Source organism: Toxorhynchites rutilus, chromosome 2, assembly GCF_029784135.1.
Source record: "Toxorhynchites rutilus septentrionalis strain SRP chromosome 2, ASM2978413v1, whole genome shotgun sequence".
Taxonomy (NCBI): Eukaryota; Metazoa; Arthropoda; class Insecta; order Diptera; family Culicidae; genus Toxorhynchites; species Toxorhynchites rutilus.
Genome location: NC_073745.1, coordinates 159,799,369 through 159,816,327, shown reverse-complemented (window position 1 = coordinate 159,816,327; position 16,959 = coordinate 159,799,369). Strand labels below are relative to the sequence as shown.

Here is a 16,959-nt window from a genome sequence, read left to right as displayed (position 1 = left end):
AAAGTCCTAAAGTATTTGGATTTTGTATTTGTGCCTATTGCAGTATAAAATCCAGTTCTGGAAATTGTTCTTCCAGAATGTAAGTTTCGTAGCCCTTGAAAACACATGAAAACTTCGTCAATTAATCGCAATACGGATTTGGAGCACGTGATTTCGCCAAAGAATTTCCTTTACCATTGCGGACCCACAACTTTTTCACTTTGTTTGACTTCAATCCTAAATGTTTAATTGACTGTGTGTCAAGTGGGTGAAATCTCCTTCAACTCCCGACTCCTGAAGGGACCTGATATACTAGCGCCGCTTTTAATGGGCCTGAGTCAGTTCCACCAATACCCTGTGGCTGTAAGTGGCGACGTCATGGAAACGTTACACCAAATCAAAATTAGTTCTCCTGATGTTCAATCACAACGCGTCATTCCGGAATCGTTCAATAGATCAACCTCAAGTTTTCGTCATGGACGTAGCCACTTTTGGATCGTCCTGTTCCACGGTGTCAGCGTCAATACGTCAAAAATATCAACGCAGATGAGTTCGCCAGTGAGTATCCGAAAGCCGCAGTAGCCAACGATCATTATGTTGATGACTACTTAGACAGCTTCGAGACGACCGAGGAATGGATTGCGGTGGCGAATGAAGTGAAACTTTTACACTGCAGAGGAGGTTTCACTCTTCGCCGCTCCTATCCAACAATCCTGAAGTTCTGCAGGGAGTAGGAGATGAAATTATCGAGAAATAACCCGAAAACCTAACTTCGGAACGTTATGGGAAATGCGAGTCGGTACTAGGGATGAAGCGGATTCCGCAGGAGAACGTGTTCATCTACGCCTCCGGTACGCGAGAGGGTCTACGGTACATTTTGGAAAAAGGCCACATTCCAACTAAACGCGAGGGAGCCAGAATGGTCATGAGCTTATTTGATTTGCTAGTTCTCATCGCTTTCTTTCTCATTCACGGAGAAATATTTATTCAGGAACTGTGGGCAACAGGGATAGAGTGGGACTAAGAATTCCCACACGATTTCCACGAACGTTGGCAACAATGGGTGGCTCTTTTTCAACAATTGGACTCACTCCGCATACCACGATGTTACTTCCGCTCAACGAAGGACTACTCTCGCTTACAAATCCACCTATTTGTGGAAACAAGCGAATCCGCATATTCTTGCGTTGTATACTTTTGCCTGGAAAACGAATACACTACACAGGTGAAACTAGTCGGTGCCAAAATAAAAGTAGCACCGCTGAAGACGCTCTTCATCCCTCGACTCGAGCTAAAGGCAGCTGTTTTGGGCGTTCGATTTATGAAAACTGTTCAAAAGCAGCACACGTACGCAGTAAGCCGACGGTTCTGCTGCAATGCCAGTATCGTTCTAGCGTGGGTACGCTTCACCGACCGTCAACGCTACAATAAATTCGTAGCCGTTCGAATAGGAGAGATTATTTCTACTACGCAACAGTCAGAGCGGTGGTAGGTGCCATCCAAGCTAAACATTGCGGATTTTGCCACCAAGTGGAGGAATGGTACGCCAACCACTGGTTCTAGGGATCAGCCTTCCGCTACAAGCCGGGAGAACGAGCATTTTCGCAGGTGTCGATCGAAGGATAAATTGGAAGTCGGAAATCTTACCAGCGAGGAATTTCAAATCCAGCCCCATCTATAACAAGTGTCCGGTCCTGGATGAGAACAGCGTTCTGCGTAGCCGTGATCGAATTTGTGCTGCACCGTATACACCGACCGAAGATAAGATTCCGGTCATTCTTCCCAACCAACATTTTATCACATTCCTCATTGTAGACTGGCACCATTACCGTCTCCGTCACGCCAACCGAGAGACCATCTTCATTGAAATTCGTCAGCGCTTCGAGATACCTGTCCTAAGACGACTGTTGGATAAAGTTGAACGCGCATGTACTTTCTGCAGGGCAACCAAGTCGATGTCAAGATCTCCAGCAATGGTTTCGCTTCCAGAGATGCATCTAACGGCATTCACTCAACTCTTTACATTCACCGGGTTGGACTACTTCGGTACGATGCTTGTGATGGCTGCCAGGAGCATCGTAAAACGCTGGGTGGCTCTCTTCACATGCCTCACGAATAGAGCGATACATATAGAAGTTGTGCACTCGCTAAGCATTGAATCGTGTATTATAGCAGTCCAACGTTTTGTTGCACGCAGAAGCCTTCCCGGAGAATTTTGGACCGATAATGCCATCTGCTTCCATGGTACATGCAAAGAACTGACTAAGTGCTTTCAGGAAGAGAATAATAAAGCTCTATCCGAGAAGTTTACTACAACATGCCCCACTTGTAAGTTCATCCCCCAGCTGCTCCACACATGGGTGGAGCGTGGGAGAGACCAGTTCGATCGGTGAAGATGGCGATGGGATCATTTTTGAATGGCCTGCGGAAGCCTTATGATGAGATATTCGAGACGATAATCTTGGAGGTAGAAGGAATGATAAACCCCAGACCACTTATTTTCATTCCGTTGGAGTCGGCGGATCAGGATGCCCTGACTCCCAACCATTTTTGTTAGGAAATTCTACTGGGGCAAAATTCCTGCCTACTGAAGAGATGGACAACCGTAGCACACTACGAAGTAGCTGGAAATTGGCTGGGTACATCACGGATGAATTCTGGTGCAGATGGCTCAATGATTACCTCCCGATGATAACGCGGAGATGCAAGTGATTCGAGGACGTGAAGAATCCTTAGACCGGTGACTTGGCTCTGGTAGCGAACGGAGTGGCGAAGAACCAGTGGATACGAGGAAGAATCGAACGGATGTTCCCAGGACGAGACGGTAGAGTGCGACAAGCGTTGGTGCGGGAATCGTCGGTGATCTTACGCAGACCAGTAGTTAAACTAACTGTATTGGACGTCGAGATGAAAGGTAAAAAGATGAAAGGCCTCTCACCGAGGTTTACGGACAGAGGTATGTTACGACGAGACCCCTCAAAGCAGCAACGCCTCGCGCAACGACGTAACGTTAGCTGTCAACGAAGTGACGTAGCTACGGAGAAACGTCATGTAATGCTGGAGCGGCCAGGATGCGATGAAAGAGGTGGGAAAGAAATGGTTCATTGTGTAGATCGATAGGCATTGTTGATTAATTAAAATTCATTATATAAGTTCTTAAATCTAACTAAAGCTATATGCTGTGTAAGACTAGAATTGAAATCTTAAAGATAATTATCGTGAGTACGGATTGACGAAAAGGGAAATTGAGATAAAAACCATAAAAATATTAAATTTTAGAAATTTATTTGTAATTAGCGCTATAATCTGTGGAATTTATGTCATACCATTTCTAGAAGAATTTAATACAAAAAAAATGAAGGATTTAGGTCTACTTATCGATATTCGAATTACCTAAATAAATGAATTATTTGCAGCTTAAACCTCACATACTAAAAACGTGGTGCTCAATTAGAGTTGGTGACCCTAACCCAACACAAATAGTTCACTTATAGTTCACTGTATTGTTGACAAGCGTAAAGGACACAGACGAGCGTGAATAGAGGTTAAACGTGAAAGCCAAATTTATCTGCCTATGGCAGGAACTTCTCTTCCGATATTCAGAGCTTCATCCAATGAACTGCATTTGGGATGCCTTGAAAGCCTAGATTAGTATCAAAAGATACCAAAGTGTTCACACTATGGAACAAGCCATTCGCCGAGAATGGGAGGAGTTCGATTAGTTTTTGATTCCTTTTGCAGCTAATTTTCTGCAGCCTTTTCTTCATACAGTATTCCTCAATTAGTCCTAGTTTCGGAGTATTGGCCTGATTCTTCCCCTTCAAAACCACTGTAACACAACTTTAGCTTTATCAATGTTTCGTAGAATTTGAGAAGTGGCAGTAGTGAAGGACCAGAATAGGAAATCCACCTCATCCTGTTTCAGAAAACGCAGTAGTTTCTTCTATAGGTATTTTTTAGTTTATGGTCCCAGGAGCTTTCGTTTTTCAGTTCACAACTGCATATTTTTTGACAGACAAGGCATTTTTGGGTATTATTCACAAAAGAAGATAGTGAAAATCGATTACTAGAGTGTATCGCTAATAAGGATCAAGAATTTTGAAAGTGATGCTTTATGAGCCATTCAAATAACAACAAATTTTACAATTTTTTGTTTTTCCTCAATCTCATATTTTGGTTGATGTTTTAAGCATGAGAAGAATTTTCTCATTTTTCTTCTAAAATTTCATCGCAATCAAGTGGCTGAAGACATGCTTAAATGATCAAATTCTGATCCCACGTTCATCCAACGCATAATTACTGGCGACGAGACATGGGTGTGACTTTTTCCTATTTCTGAAACTCAAAATAACCGCTTTGTGGGACTCGTTTTGATAGCATTGAGGATATAGAAACGGAACCGCTACGAGAACTGAAGACAATTTCTGAATAAAGCCATAGAAAGTGTTTCGATGACTGAATCTTGTTGGAAAAATGTATTGCTTCAGAAGGGGCCTATTTTGAAAGCGATAATTTAAATTTAGATTATGAATAAAACATTTTACATGTTTTATTCAGCGAATCTTATGCCGCCAAAAATCGAATGCCGCCATACCTGCTGTATTCCGCTATATTTCAGGAGTTCTGTTAGGTTATGCCTTTTTTATGCATGCAACGTGGCCTGGAGCATTCCTTTCCGACCACTTTTTCTCGCTCTGGAAATAAAGCACTTAATTTCTTAAAAATCCGTCGACCTAGAAAAATGCGCTCGTTCGCTAAAGGTTAAAACACGAATTCCACAATAAACAAAACGAATTGAATGCAACGCTATTCTCGCTGGCTGAAGAATTGATATTTGCTTCTACGCGTCAATGTAAGTTTTTCACTACGTTTCATTTATGCATATTCTGAGAAAGCATTCTGAAAAAAATACACTCCCGTTCAACACTGTAGCAAATTAGAAACAGTGTTGACTATTGTGTATTTCTTTTATAAAGGTTTTAAGGTTTGGCACTGCATACACCCTAAAAAGCCATTTTGGAAAACTAACGCCAAACTCTAATCGTCGGCCTTGGAAAAGGCTGCTTGAGAGCCCAATCAAGGAAATTCACCTCATGTTGCTGATGTTGACCGCTGTCATGTTGATGATGCTGATGTTGACCGCTCGCTGGCAGGAACAAGACTGTATTATGTAAAATGCAAATGTGCTGCTTTTACGCTCTTACCGTCCCAATAAGTTACCATCGGGCGATGCTTAAATTGCAATATTTCCTCGCTCCACATTACGCTCCACTACATTTAGTAGTGTTTATTCTTCTTTTTCCTATTTTTTTTTTTGTAAACGGAGACACAAAAGTGACGAAACAAGATATGTGCTGTTAACAGAGAAGATGCCTTAGCAGAAAGAACTGGGCGCAAGTGGTTCGCTGAATTTAGACTATTGACCCAATTGGCCTTCGATCTAGTAGAAAAAAAACTTCTGACAACGGTAATCGAAGAAAACAGTGAGCGAAACCTTCATACTCGACCGAACTTGGCGTGCTTTTTACGGTTTCGGATTTTCCATTTGTGCAAACTGATTTGTGATCTGTCATCAGTTATGCTACCTCATCATTGATGTCTTCCAACAACTGTGGGCGATACTCATGCGACGTCCAAATTAAGCAATTTCAGAACAAACTTTGTTGACACACGTGTCATGCCCAAAGTCTTAAAAAAATCCACGACACGAGTCACCCGACATGAAAATATTCTCAGCGACTTCTTTAGTAGTGATTTGACTATTTCTCAAAACAGACTTCTTCCATATTTTGACGTTTTTGTACGTTTTTGTCGCACTGGGGCATCCAAAGTGAATTCCACCATTGGCTTCTGTTTGGACATGAAGGACGAACATAATTTTATTACAACATAATAAAATGACTCTCAATTAACTTGTATAAATCGGATAAAAACAAGTTGTTATGGAAGTTTTATACATGTATTGAGTTCAATTTACATATATCAATGATTAGAGATTTTTTGGTAAAATTCCCGGCACTTGCTCTTCACGCCTCCATAGGAGTTTGTACGGTCGGATAATGGATTCCTTTTCCCCTATCTAATATAATGTATATTAGGTCAATCGAAGTTGACCTAGTAAAGTTTAGTTCTAGTTCAGATTTGTTGAAACAATCAAAAATATCACACGGCTCACAAGGGTTGAATGTTCCAAAGGGATCACATTCAATATAAGAATTAAACAAAACAGGAATAACAAGGAGGAAAATTACTATAGATGTAACAGTTAATAGAACATTTTGTTCACGTGAACTGAACGTGAATAAAAACAGATCAATTTTAGACTGATTGAATTTTGAAGACGCACTCACAATATTTTCGAATATATCTTAAACGTTGAAAAATGATGAAATGTGGTATGTTTTCACTATATGTTTTCTTTTTCTATTTCCAACAGGCTATGGACACATTGCACCAAAAACACACATGGGCAAAATATCGACGATATTTTACGCGATTCTGGGAATTCCGCTGATGCTGCTCTGCTTATCTAATATAGGCGACATCATGGCGAGCTCGTTTCGGTGGGTAATGAACATTTTTCATTAATAAAAATCTCCCAGACAATTCACCACATACCAATAGTTCGTATCGTATCATTAGTTACAAACCGAAGCGAAAATGATTCTTGTAATCAAACTAAAAAATACAACCGGTATGACTCTGGCATTCTTTCATACTCCAGCATCCTCAGATAAATAAACTATCAAAAAAATGGAATCGATTTCCATTTAGACTTATCGTTGTCCTGCAAAACGGGAGTGTGCTGCAGATTGTCGTTGTGCACTTGACTCAGCAAATCAAGGACTGAAGGCAAAAAGTAAGAAAAATTTTGAGCGTCATCTCCAGATAAAAAGCTTATGATAATGTCTATACCGTAGTCATGTCGGGGGTCGTTTCGGCAGAATCTTGTTATTTCTCTTTTGGTCTTAATGCTTCCTGATTTTGGGCTCAATATCTACACTTTTTTTTTATCGTTTTCAGGTTCCTATATTGGCGGGTTTGCTGCTACGTTTGCACTCGTGAACCAAAGCGCTCCAATTCCAGACGCAGTAGAACCAGCCGGGGTACAATCAGACAAGGGTGAGTTATAATGTATTAAGAAATGAAGATTTACATAAGATCGTTCCACCTTGGCTTCCGTTCAGAGCGTTTTAAAATTGAAATCATGCTTCCCTGTGGCTCTGGCTTTGAAATTGCTCGGGTGCCGGAGCAAACGAGAGATAGCTTTCCGAATGTTTTTACTTCCCCGTTCACCTGCTTCCAAAAGAATCCCATTCACATGACTGCGTCTGAAAAGGAAAGCTTGCATCGAGTTCAGCAGATAACGAGAGCCGAAAAAAAGCCAAGCATTAAAAGCTTCATTGATCTCATGGAAATAACAAAGGCAGTTTCCGCCGAAGAATGGTCTTACTGAACGCATCCTTGGAGAGGAACTTAAACAAAGAGTGATTATTGTTCCAACAGACAGACTTTTTTTAATTTTTTTTTCTTGTTCCAGACGAAGCTCGATGCGGTCGCAACCGGCAGGCACTAGTATTCGGCGCTCAGTGAGAAATTCACAGCGGTCGGCCGATTCTGGTTTCGATCCCTATTATGATCACGGTATGGGTCACGCATACTCCGACACTGATTGCAGGTAAAATGATTGATGATACATAGCAGATGGGCAAATTATTACAATTTACGCAGTACATTTGTATCCCCTGGTTTTATCGATTTTTTTTTCAGCAATTTGTTTATTGAGAATGTTCGCTTAGGAATGCATCATTGACACTAAGAAAACTATTTGCGACATGGGCTCAGCTTGTGTATTGTTCTTACAAGGGCAGAATGATTGACTCCACCATCTTCAGTTGCTCTCGAATGCACGAAACTCCGTTAGCTATTTTACTCACTGATTGCTATTCAAGACTGGTATTGTGGCGATAATTAAACTGTTTAAGCAATTTTGAAACATTTGTGCGATGAGCTCCTCATCTGCTTTATTTCCTGTTACATATTTGCTCGGTATGTTCACCATTATTTTTCGGCGCTCCTTCCAGTTCATCGCTATACAAATTCGATTTTAAATGAAGGTTCAATTTGAAATTATGAATTAATGTCTTTCCGCAATTCTAATCATGATCATATTAAATGGCATAAATTTTCCAAAGCGTTCAATAAATCGACAGTGTACACTCTCTCTCACTCTCGGTAGACTCCTTTTTGTGTCCTTATACTGTGTTCTGTCGAGTGCACCTAATTCGACATGTTCTCGTGGACATACAATTATTTTGCATATTACCCGCGAACAACCGACAATGTCATTAATTCAGCGAAACAACGACGATTCGAAGGACAGAGGGATTATGTTGCAGCCGGAGAAGATTAATTTGAATGTAGCGTTTCGCGTGGCCTTCAACGAGTCTATTATCGCACAATGTCTGCGAAAGCTCGCCAGACGCAACCGATGGAGAATACATTATATAGCTAACAATAATAGCTGCTAACATGTTCGGGCTATTCGGTACGACTCGCATGATGACGACATGATGCAGTTGAATCAGTTTATACCTCCTCTGCGGCAAATTATTACAAGCATTGTGTGTTGTTCCGATGTTCGAATTAACAAGAACATGGCCACAGCAATCGGAACACGGATCGTTGAATTTATCGATAGTTCCCTTTGATGTATGAATTCGCATTCCGTTTCCGCACAATATCGGTTATATGCTTCAACACGTGAATGTTTTTAGAATCCTCCAAACCTTTCACTGCTGACAAAAAAAACGCCCATATTTTTTTGGTTAAGTTCAACAAATCAATGCTGGGTCAAACGAAAGCCAATTTGTACCGGTTCCACCAGTATTCGGCTACAACAACAGTTGTTATTCTCGGAAGGTTGTTCGCAAATTGGTCCATTCGTGTCATCTCTATTTTTTTCCCTGCGACCGTTCGATTTACAGGAAGAAAAACATCGCTGGCCATTTGATCGGAGCTGTGAATCTTTTTGAATCTTTTTTTTTGTACAGTCCCGTAGATTGTTTTTGGATGTCAAGGATGTTTTTCCACTTCCCACTGAACGGATGCTGAACATTGTTGAAATCGTGTTATTTTTGGTAGTCGGGCGGTGAATTACTCTTACACCCTTCTCTTCTCCAATCCTAAATCGTTTGCTTCACACAAAACCGAGCGAGAAACAGTGTAAATGAAATTCCCGAAAGAACCATTTATGTAACTTTATATTGTTTGCCCCGTCCATGGCTTGAAAGTTACCAAAGATTGGAAAGCTTTTGTACTTTGTGGCAGCAGACTGTGCGTAGTGTGAAGGGATGATAATTATCATGAATTAGTGAAGCAGCTTTGGAAAGTTTTCTATTAGGTTTTGATCCATGTTGTGTGGAGTAGTTGAAGCACGATAAACCAATTTGCAATTGTTGCCGAGAAATCATACACTTCCCTGTTTTAGAACTTGGTGAAACTCGGAGTGAGCCTAGATGAGCTGATACTCCGTATAGTTGGCGAAAACTAAATTTGTTATGTTATCTTGAGATATATCTTGTATATCAGTTTTATAAAAGTTTCATAAGCGTCTTCAGAGTTTTCCATGTATCATTTAAAAATATTCTTGAGTTATCTTCAATCGTGGATTTTTGATTTGTACACGGAGCAATATTCCATGTTTGAAAATAGTCATCTATCTCTTTTTTTTTTAATTTTGTACCGTGGTTTGTCAGTCAAATCCATAGTGGTTTATTAATTTCCAAAATTATTCAATTATGTTTCTTATGAACAGTGTCATTGACCCGTCGCATGTGGCTTAGTGGCTTAGCGTACTGAAACAAGATAACCATCTATGCATAGTACGGAAAACATGCATCGCACGGTTAACTCATGCCTTTCTCTATATCCAAGGGGCCATCACTGTTGTCTTTGTAATCGTTTTGTATCGCCTTACAATATTTGCTACACGTTGAAGTTGGTGGACTGTCGAATGGCCACGTCTGAATCCGAATTGAACGTTTAGGAAGATGTTGTTGGACTCGGAGTGGTCGAGGAGCCTGGTATAAATGCCTGGTACAGCTTATTCAATGACGAGAGCAGCGAGAGCTTGTTGGTCGGTAGCTAGACGGGATGGTTGGGTTCCTCCCTGGTTATGGAATTGATACCACCTTGGACTACTTCCACGCTGTGGGGAAGTAACTAAACTCGAGACAACGGTTGAATATTTTCACCAGCAGGGTTTGAGATTTGGGCCCAAAAATTTCTAGCCTTCAAGTTACGAGAGAAGCGGATGATATTCTTCAACTCCACGCATGTGATTTACTTGTTTCCAGGCATTTCAATCGGAGGTGCATTAAGTTGCGACACGATTCTTCACATACGTTACTTCTGCTTCCATCGGGCCTACAATATTTTGACCATTGAAGCCATAAAATGGCTTGAGATTGAATTCATTTTTTCAACAGATGTAAGGTCATCACGGTCATCATGCCTCAAATGTGGAATAGGTTTCGGCTTTGTTTTTAGAACTTTTGTTAGTCGTCAGAAGGGCTTGGAATAGTTGGACAGTGTCTTAATGTTTTTTTTTTAAATTCCCTGTTTCTGATCTTTTGAACACGTGCTGAAATGATTTTATTAAATTTTTTAAATAGGACCTTCCTAGATTTTTTTTTCGTTTTTTGGAATTTCCTTCTAACACTATTCCTAAACTGAATTATTCTTATGGTTTCAACATCAAGCGGCAAAAATTTACGTGAAACCTGCGTTGCTAGAAGGTTGAAGGCTCACCGCTTCTTGAACGGTGTTGGTTAAACTTTCCAATGTACATTCGATGTCGTCGGTCGATTCAAACATTGGGTGCTCATCAACCCGATCCTCGATGCATTGTTGTAGTAGCGGCCAGTTGGCGCGATGATAGTTTCGCCTCAGTTGCTGCTCGTACCGATTGATGATTGCGTTCATTTCGAAGATCACCGGAAGATGGTCCGATGAGATCTCTGTGAGTATCTAAGCATCTCAGCGACGTTTGTTAAATTGATATCCAGAGTTGAGCCGACACCGGCTGGTGAGTAAAACGTTGGTGAGGAAGGAGGGAGTACAACATAATGTCCGGCTTGAGCGTCATTGACTGAAACGACTCCATTCCTGTTGTTTCTAACGTTCCCCCAGATTGAGTGGCGTGCATTGAGATCCCCAGCTAATAAAATACCTTCCCAGCGGGTCAGTTTTTGGATGTCGTTTTTCAGTTGAGTCGAACTGCTATAAATGTCTTTACATTGCCCTGGACAGTAAGCATCAATTATGATGATCGGACCTTTGGAAGAGGTTAGTATTCGATGTCAACTGCTTCGATGATGCTCAAACGGAAGTCAGAAAGCAATTTGAACTGGAGACCTCGGCAGATGGCCATGGCGGCAGAAATTATGGTTTGGCTTGAGGTACGTTTCTGTGATGAAGGCAACGTCGATTTCATGGTTTCGTAGAAATTCAATAAATTCTAGTTGTTTATTTGCCATTGAAGCGGCGTTGAAGTTGAGCAGTCTGAGAGAGAAGGCTACGGTAATGGCAGTATAATCGCAGCATAACTGTAACTTGTTCGTTACTTGTCTTACATACGCGAGTCTGTTTGTCGAGTAAATCGAGGAATATCGCCATTTGTTCCATTGAATATAGTGTTTCTTCTGGGGTAGCAGCAGCGACCTCTGCAAATGCCCGGAATCCAGGCGTGGAATGGCTGTGATCGGTCCTATCGATTTCGATTCTACGCTGTTGTGGAAGCGGGAGAGGTAATAAATTCGGAATGGGTCTGTTTGATGCCAATAGCCCTGGGCAGTTGTTTTCGTCAAATAATAATATAATCAAATAATGATATAGTTAATATAGTTCAGTCTGTGCGAGTGATTGAAGACGGTAGTAATAATAAATAAATAAATAAATAAATAAATGCGATGTAATTTCGCATCGGTTTCGTTTTAATACGCTGAGCTGCATTATTCCGGAATTTGATGAACTGTTCGCGCTTCGGCCAGGATCAGCTTGTGTTTGAGTGTTCCCCTGCGCAGTTGAGACACTTGATCTTGATTTCGGTCTCGGCACAATCCGGGGTCTTTTAATTTTTATCACAATTGGTACACAAAACAGTGATAGTGCTTGTGTGACATCGCGGTGTACTGGTTTATAGCGTTTCCATACAACGACGATGTGGTGCAGAGTTCGTATTTTCTGTTCTTCCGGGAGGAGCGAATACGGGTTATTACTCAGCAGCTTTTTGTTTGACGATAAGTCGACATCTGCGGAACCGCCGCGACGCTTGGATTGTCCCTGGATTGTCCCTGGATTGCACCAGGTTTTTCTATTTCTGGGTTAGTTTGGTTTGTAGCAAACTGCAAAACGAACGAACAGAATAAAACAAAACTTTTAACGCGAACACGAGAGAGAAAAACTATCGTCTTGTCAGAACGAGTGATAAACATCAAGTGGATTTCCGAGCCGGCGTTCGTGAATATACGATTTGTGTGATTTCAAAAGCCTGTTTTCAAAGCAGCTTTTAAGCTATTGAACAAAGTTTACGGGTCAATAATTAACAGTTATATAACACTCGGACATTTTGTCTTTCGAATGAATTGATTATCATATCACTCCGTTCAACTGGCAAAGAGGTATTAAAGTTCAAAATCTTGCACTACAAGCGTCACACTCTCGTTTCCGAAACATTGAACTTACACCCCGCTTCAGAAATGTAAGACGTTGTCCTACATCAAAGCATTTATTTGAATTAAATTTAAGTCGTTAAATGTAGGAGAAAAATTGGCTCTATGACCAATTCGTTAGTGAGGCGCTTACCAAGCTGAGAGTTCCGGGCAACATGCAGAAGCGCTCGATTGTGGCTAATCAACCCACAAATGTGTAGATTGAGAATTGAGGCCGTTTTATATTATCCAGCACGTAGCGGCACGGGCCGACAAATACATGATGTATTTATAATATCAGACAAAGCGGCTTCTCAGTGCGGACCGGCAGTGGAGACGGAGCGAAGATATTTGTTTTCGGAGCGAGAGACTAAATTCGCGTTGAGACATTGAGCTTCATATCTCGAGTTTGGAAAGTGACAATGACTATAATGGATCTTCAGGAGGAAAGAACATACTTTAAAATGAATATTATGAATGAGAAAATAATTTTTCTATATCGAATTTGTATTTCACACGAAAACCACATTTTGTCGCAGGTGGGGAAAATCATATACGAAAATTGCGTCTGAAGAAAACATTATATTGCTGGTAAACCTTTTTTTTGCGGGGGATAGGGACCGCACAAAAAACATCGCATGAAGGAATCGTGAATAACTTCACCAGTAGCTTCAAAAAATCGTGTTCGGTACACAATTTAAAAAAATCATTTTTTTTGTGCGGTAGGTAGGGACCGCATAAAAATGTTTCCCTTGAGAAAATAACTCAAATTCATGCCGTTCATCGTTCGATTTCCTTTTGATTCCCTACTTTTCGATGGGACAGTTTGCCTTTTCGGTTGCGCGTGGTCGTGTTGTTCTTTTAGTTGCATGAACTCAGAAACGTCACGTTGAACGACGGAAAAAATGTTCGGTTGTATGTTTTTTCGCTTTACATCAAGTTTTGCCTCCTAAATATAACAAAAATCTCAAAAACGTATGTCGGTTTAGGACCACCCCGCCTTTTTGAGATAACGAGCAACCGTGTAAAGCAAAAGAAACATAATTGTATGATAACAGCAGCATTAATATTGTATATCCTACAAACTAAATATAGTTTATTCGGTAATTGTTTCAAAATGTTTGTGAGTAATAAACATAATGACAAACGAATGGATAGAAGGAAAAAAACTTCAATTATTCCCATTTCCATTAGTTATTTTCAAGATAAAACATCTAAGTTCAATTCACAATCGTCTTTTCCAGATACAATGATCCTGGATATTATTCACCGGGGGATAGAGGCATGCAACGCCACGTAAATGAGCCACCTCCTCGATACAGTGGGCACAGTTCGGCCGGGAGGGACCGCTTCCAGGATAGAATGCAAATTGAACGTGAACGTGTCTACCAAGAGCGAAACAACGGCTATGGTGATGAAGAATTTAATGCCACACCGCAGCAAATGAAACGACAGGTACGCTCTGGATCAATGGGACGGGAATTGAGACCACCGCCACCAAGAGGGTCACAACACTCTCGGAATTCCAATGATGGCTATCCGGCAGGATACCGGACGAATATGGCGAAAACTCCAGGTAATTGATTTTAATTTCCATTGGGTGCGACAGATCGCGCAGCCATTCTGTGATTGATATGTTTATGAGAGGGTTTAATTGGCACCCGCTTTTGTACAGATTTGAGCGCATATTTTTGGATTAAATTATGACATCATTGAGTGATAACATGACATGTTGGAATATGTCATTTTAATTGGAAATAATACGAATCGATTTATGGTGTGTGATTTCACTGCGCATTTTAAACATAATATTTTTCTTTCCCATGGCAGCAGCGCGAGCTCAGTCCCTAGATCGGCGTATGTTTCGCCGTGATCCCCAAATGGTGGACTTCGATGAGGAAGGTGTGCCTGGAAAGACGCCAATTCTGTGCAATAAATACGCGCTGGACGACATGGAGGAACGTGAAAGTCAAGCAGGCATGAGGACGGGGCGTGCTGATAGTCATTCTCCGACAAATCCTAGGAGTCAATCAATGCCCCGGCAATCCCGATACGGCGATCGTCTTATGCCAGATCGATTGCCATATTACAACGAGGACAACGAGATGGAATTGCAAAATGTGCGTAAACCTCCGCCAACCGGGAGACGTCGTGAACTCCGGCCTGGTGAGTTACTATTCGTGTTTTGCGAGTCTCGTTAATCGCGAATTATAAACCAAGGCTGTATAATTTTGGATAGCTTCGCGTGCCATGTGCATGTGTCGTGCGGCATCCCGACAGCAATATTTTTCTAAGTAATTTAGCGTACCAAATTGATTCCTCGCCAAGAAAATTAAGTTCTTTAGCAATAATTTAGCGCTGATTATGCCTTTTTAATTAAAAACTCTCCTCGCAAAATTTCCGCGCTCTCTCCCGCATATTTTCCCGCCTCTGAGGAATAATTTAAATCGTTGAAAATTGTTTTTCTCTGCTCTCTTTCTCTTAATTGCAACTGTACATTCGCATCACAACTTGTCGCCTGGTAAAATACGACCAAAAGTGCCATCGCCATCGCCACGTATAATGTCACCGATGGGATTTGCGGTCCACCGACAGGCACGTCATCTGCAGAACGTCATCGACGATGGTTCGCTTTACGACGACGATTGGGACGTTCGAAGCGGGGAGCTGCCGCCTTCCTCAATTGTCCGGCCAGTGCCCATTTGGCTGTGCGTCTTTTTGGTTGTTAGCTACATTATTGCGGGCGCTTTCATGTTCTCCAAGTGGGAGGAATGGTCCTTCCTTGATTCTGCCTATTTCTGTTTCATCACGTTAACCACCATCGGTAAGTATCGCCTCTTTGCATACGACATGCCATGGGTAAAGGTAAATGCTACCTAAAATGCAAAGCAGTTGGAAACGAGCATTCAATTTGCTTTTAATCCAACCATTTGGCGTGCTCTGAAATAATTGTTGCGGCAAATCTTTTCTACACTTCAATGATACTTCAATGTGTTTGCATATCGATGATTATTCTATTCTTTTTCAGGACTTTGTTTTGGTTGACCATTTGTTTGTTACTCATTACTATCTCCTTTGGGTAGAAATATGCTTTTGAAAAGTATAAAGTCTGATTTATATTCTAAATCGCTGACAACATACATAGAAAGACAAGGGAAAAAAATATCATTCAATCAAAACCTTACAAATTAATTCATTCCTTTTTTGTTATACAATAAATTCGGGCAAAACAAATTGGCTGCTGCCCAAAACCATATCAAATATTTTCTAAACTGTTAAACAATTTTTACTATCATATGGTCGGAGTTAAGTCAGACCGGACCATGTGACATTTTTATGATATCGAGTTTTCTCAACATAAAGTTTAATTATCTGCAATTTTCAAAGCATTTATTTTTTCGTTCAGTATTGTTCTCAGAAATTTTAGCTACTTTCTGGCAATACTTTGACATATGATAGCCCATACGTACATGGTCCATTCTGACGAAACCAAATGAAGCATTTTTTAAGAGTTGGTTCACTATGACTGAACAATTTTGAAATATTTCTCAATCAATTAACATTTGTGAGTCAATGTGTGCCATTCTATTCTATGAAAATTAGAGCGAGAAGGATTGTGAGTTTGGAACTGCATAAACATTTGTTTGCGTTCAGCATAATATTCTCTGCCATCTACTGCTGGCAAAAATGTGGTTGCACGGCAAACATATTAAGCATAAACTTCCCATTTTTGATCATCTCAGACAGTATTCGTCAATAGAATCGTCAAATTTGAATTAAGTGTCATCGCTACAGTCTAAATCGCGCTCTGAAATAGTACATTTTGCGATCATCCACACTGAAGACCAGCATTTTTCACTGATCCGTTCAGCCAAGTTTATTTTTTAATATACTCAGAATGTCACATCTTCCACAAACGGGTTCAAGCACATTTCGACAAGGTACCTTTAGCTTCAAGAAAATGTACTGTTGGTTTGAATTCGGCGCTTGGATATTGTTTATGTTCAATATACAAATGATTGTCATATGGTCCACTCTGTCTGCACATGATATAGAGCCTTTTCGCCATTGTAAATGGTACATGGTCCGCTCTGACTGCATACTATGAGGGATTTTCGTTGATCAGTCATAACAATTTCGATCCATTATTCCTGTTGTCGTGATTTTCCAGATCTGATAAATTTGGTATGTAGCTTACATAATGCTTAACCGAATGTAATCAATAACTCGAAATTTTTAATTTTGCGACTTGGTCGTCTCTGACCAG

The 16,959-nt window shown here is 40.7% G+C and overlaps 2 protein-coding genes across 2 annotated transcripts in view; one reads left to right on the top strand and one right to left on the bottom strand.

Moving 5' to 3' along the window:
• LOC129769405 (spidroin-2-like) overlaps positions 1-16,959 on the bottom strand; it is a 241,402-nt gene that overhangs the window by 162,738 nt on the left and 61,705 nt on the right. The gene's annotated exons all lie outside the window — the stretch shown is intronic.
• LOC129769404 (uncharacterized) overlaps positions 1-16,959 on the top strand; it is a 252,079-nt gene that overhangs the window by 226,151 nt on the left and 8,969 nt on the right. The window contains exons 5-10 of the mRNA XM_055771667.1: positions 6,416-6,542; positions 7,003-7,101; positions 7,520-7,657; positions 13,937-14,268; positions 14,523-14,858; positions 15,232-15,516. Coding sequence (XP_055627642.1) covers positions 6,416-6,542; positions 7,003-7,101; positions 7,520-7,657; positions 13,937-14,268; positions 14,523-14,858; positions 15,232-15,516 — 1,317 coding nt within the window. The remainder of the gene's footprint in view (positions 1-6,415; positions 6,543-7,002; positions 7,102-7,519; positions 7,658-13,936; positions 14,269-14,522; positions 14,859-15,231; positions 15,517-16,959) is intronic.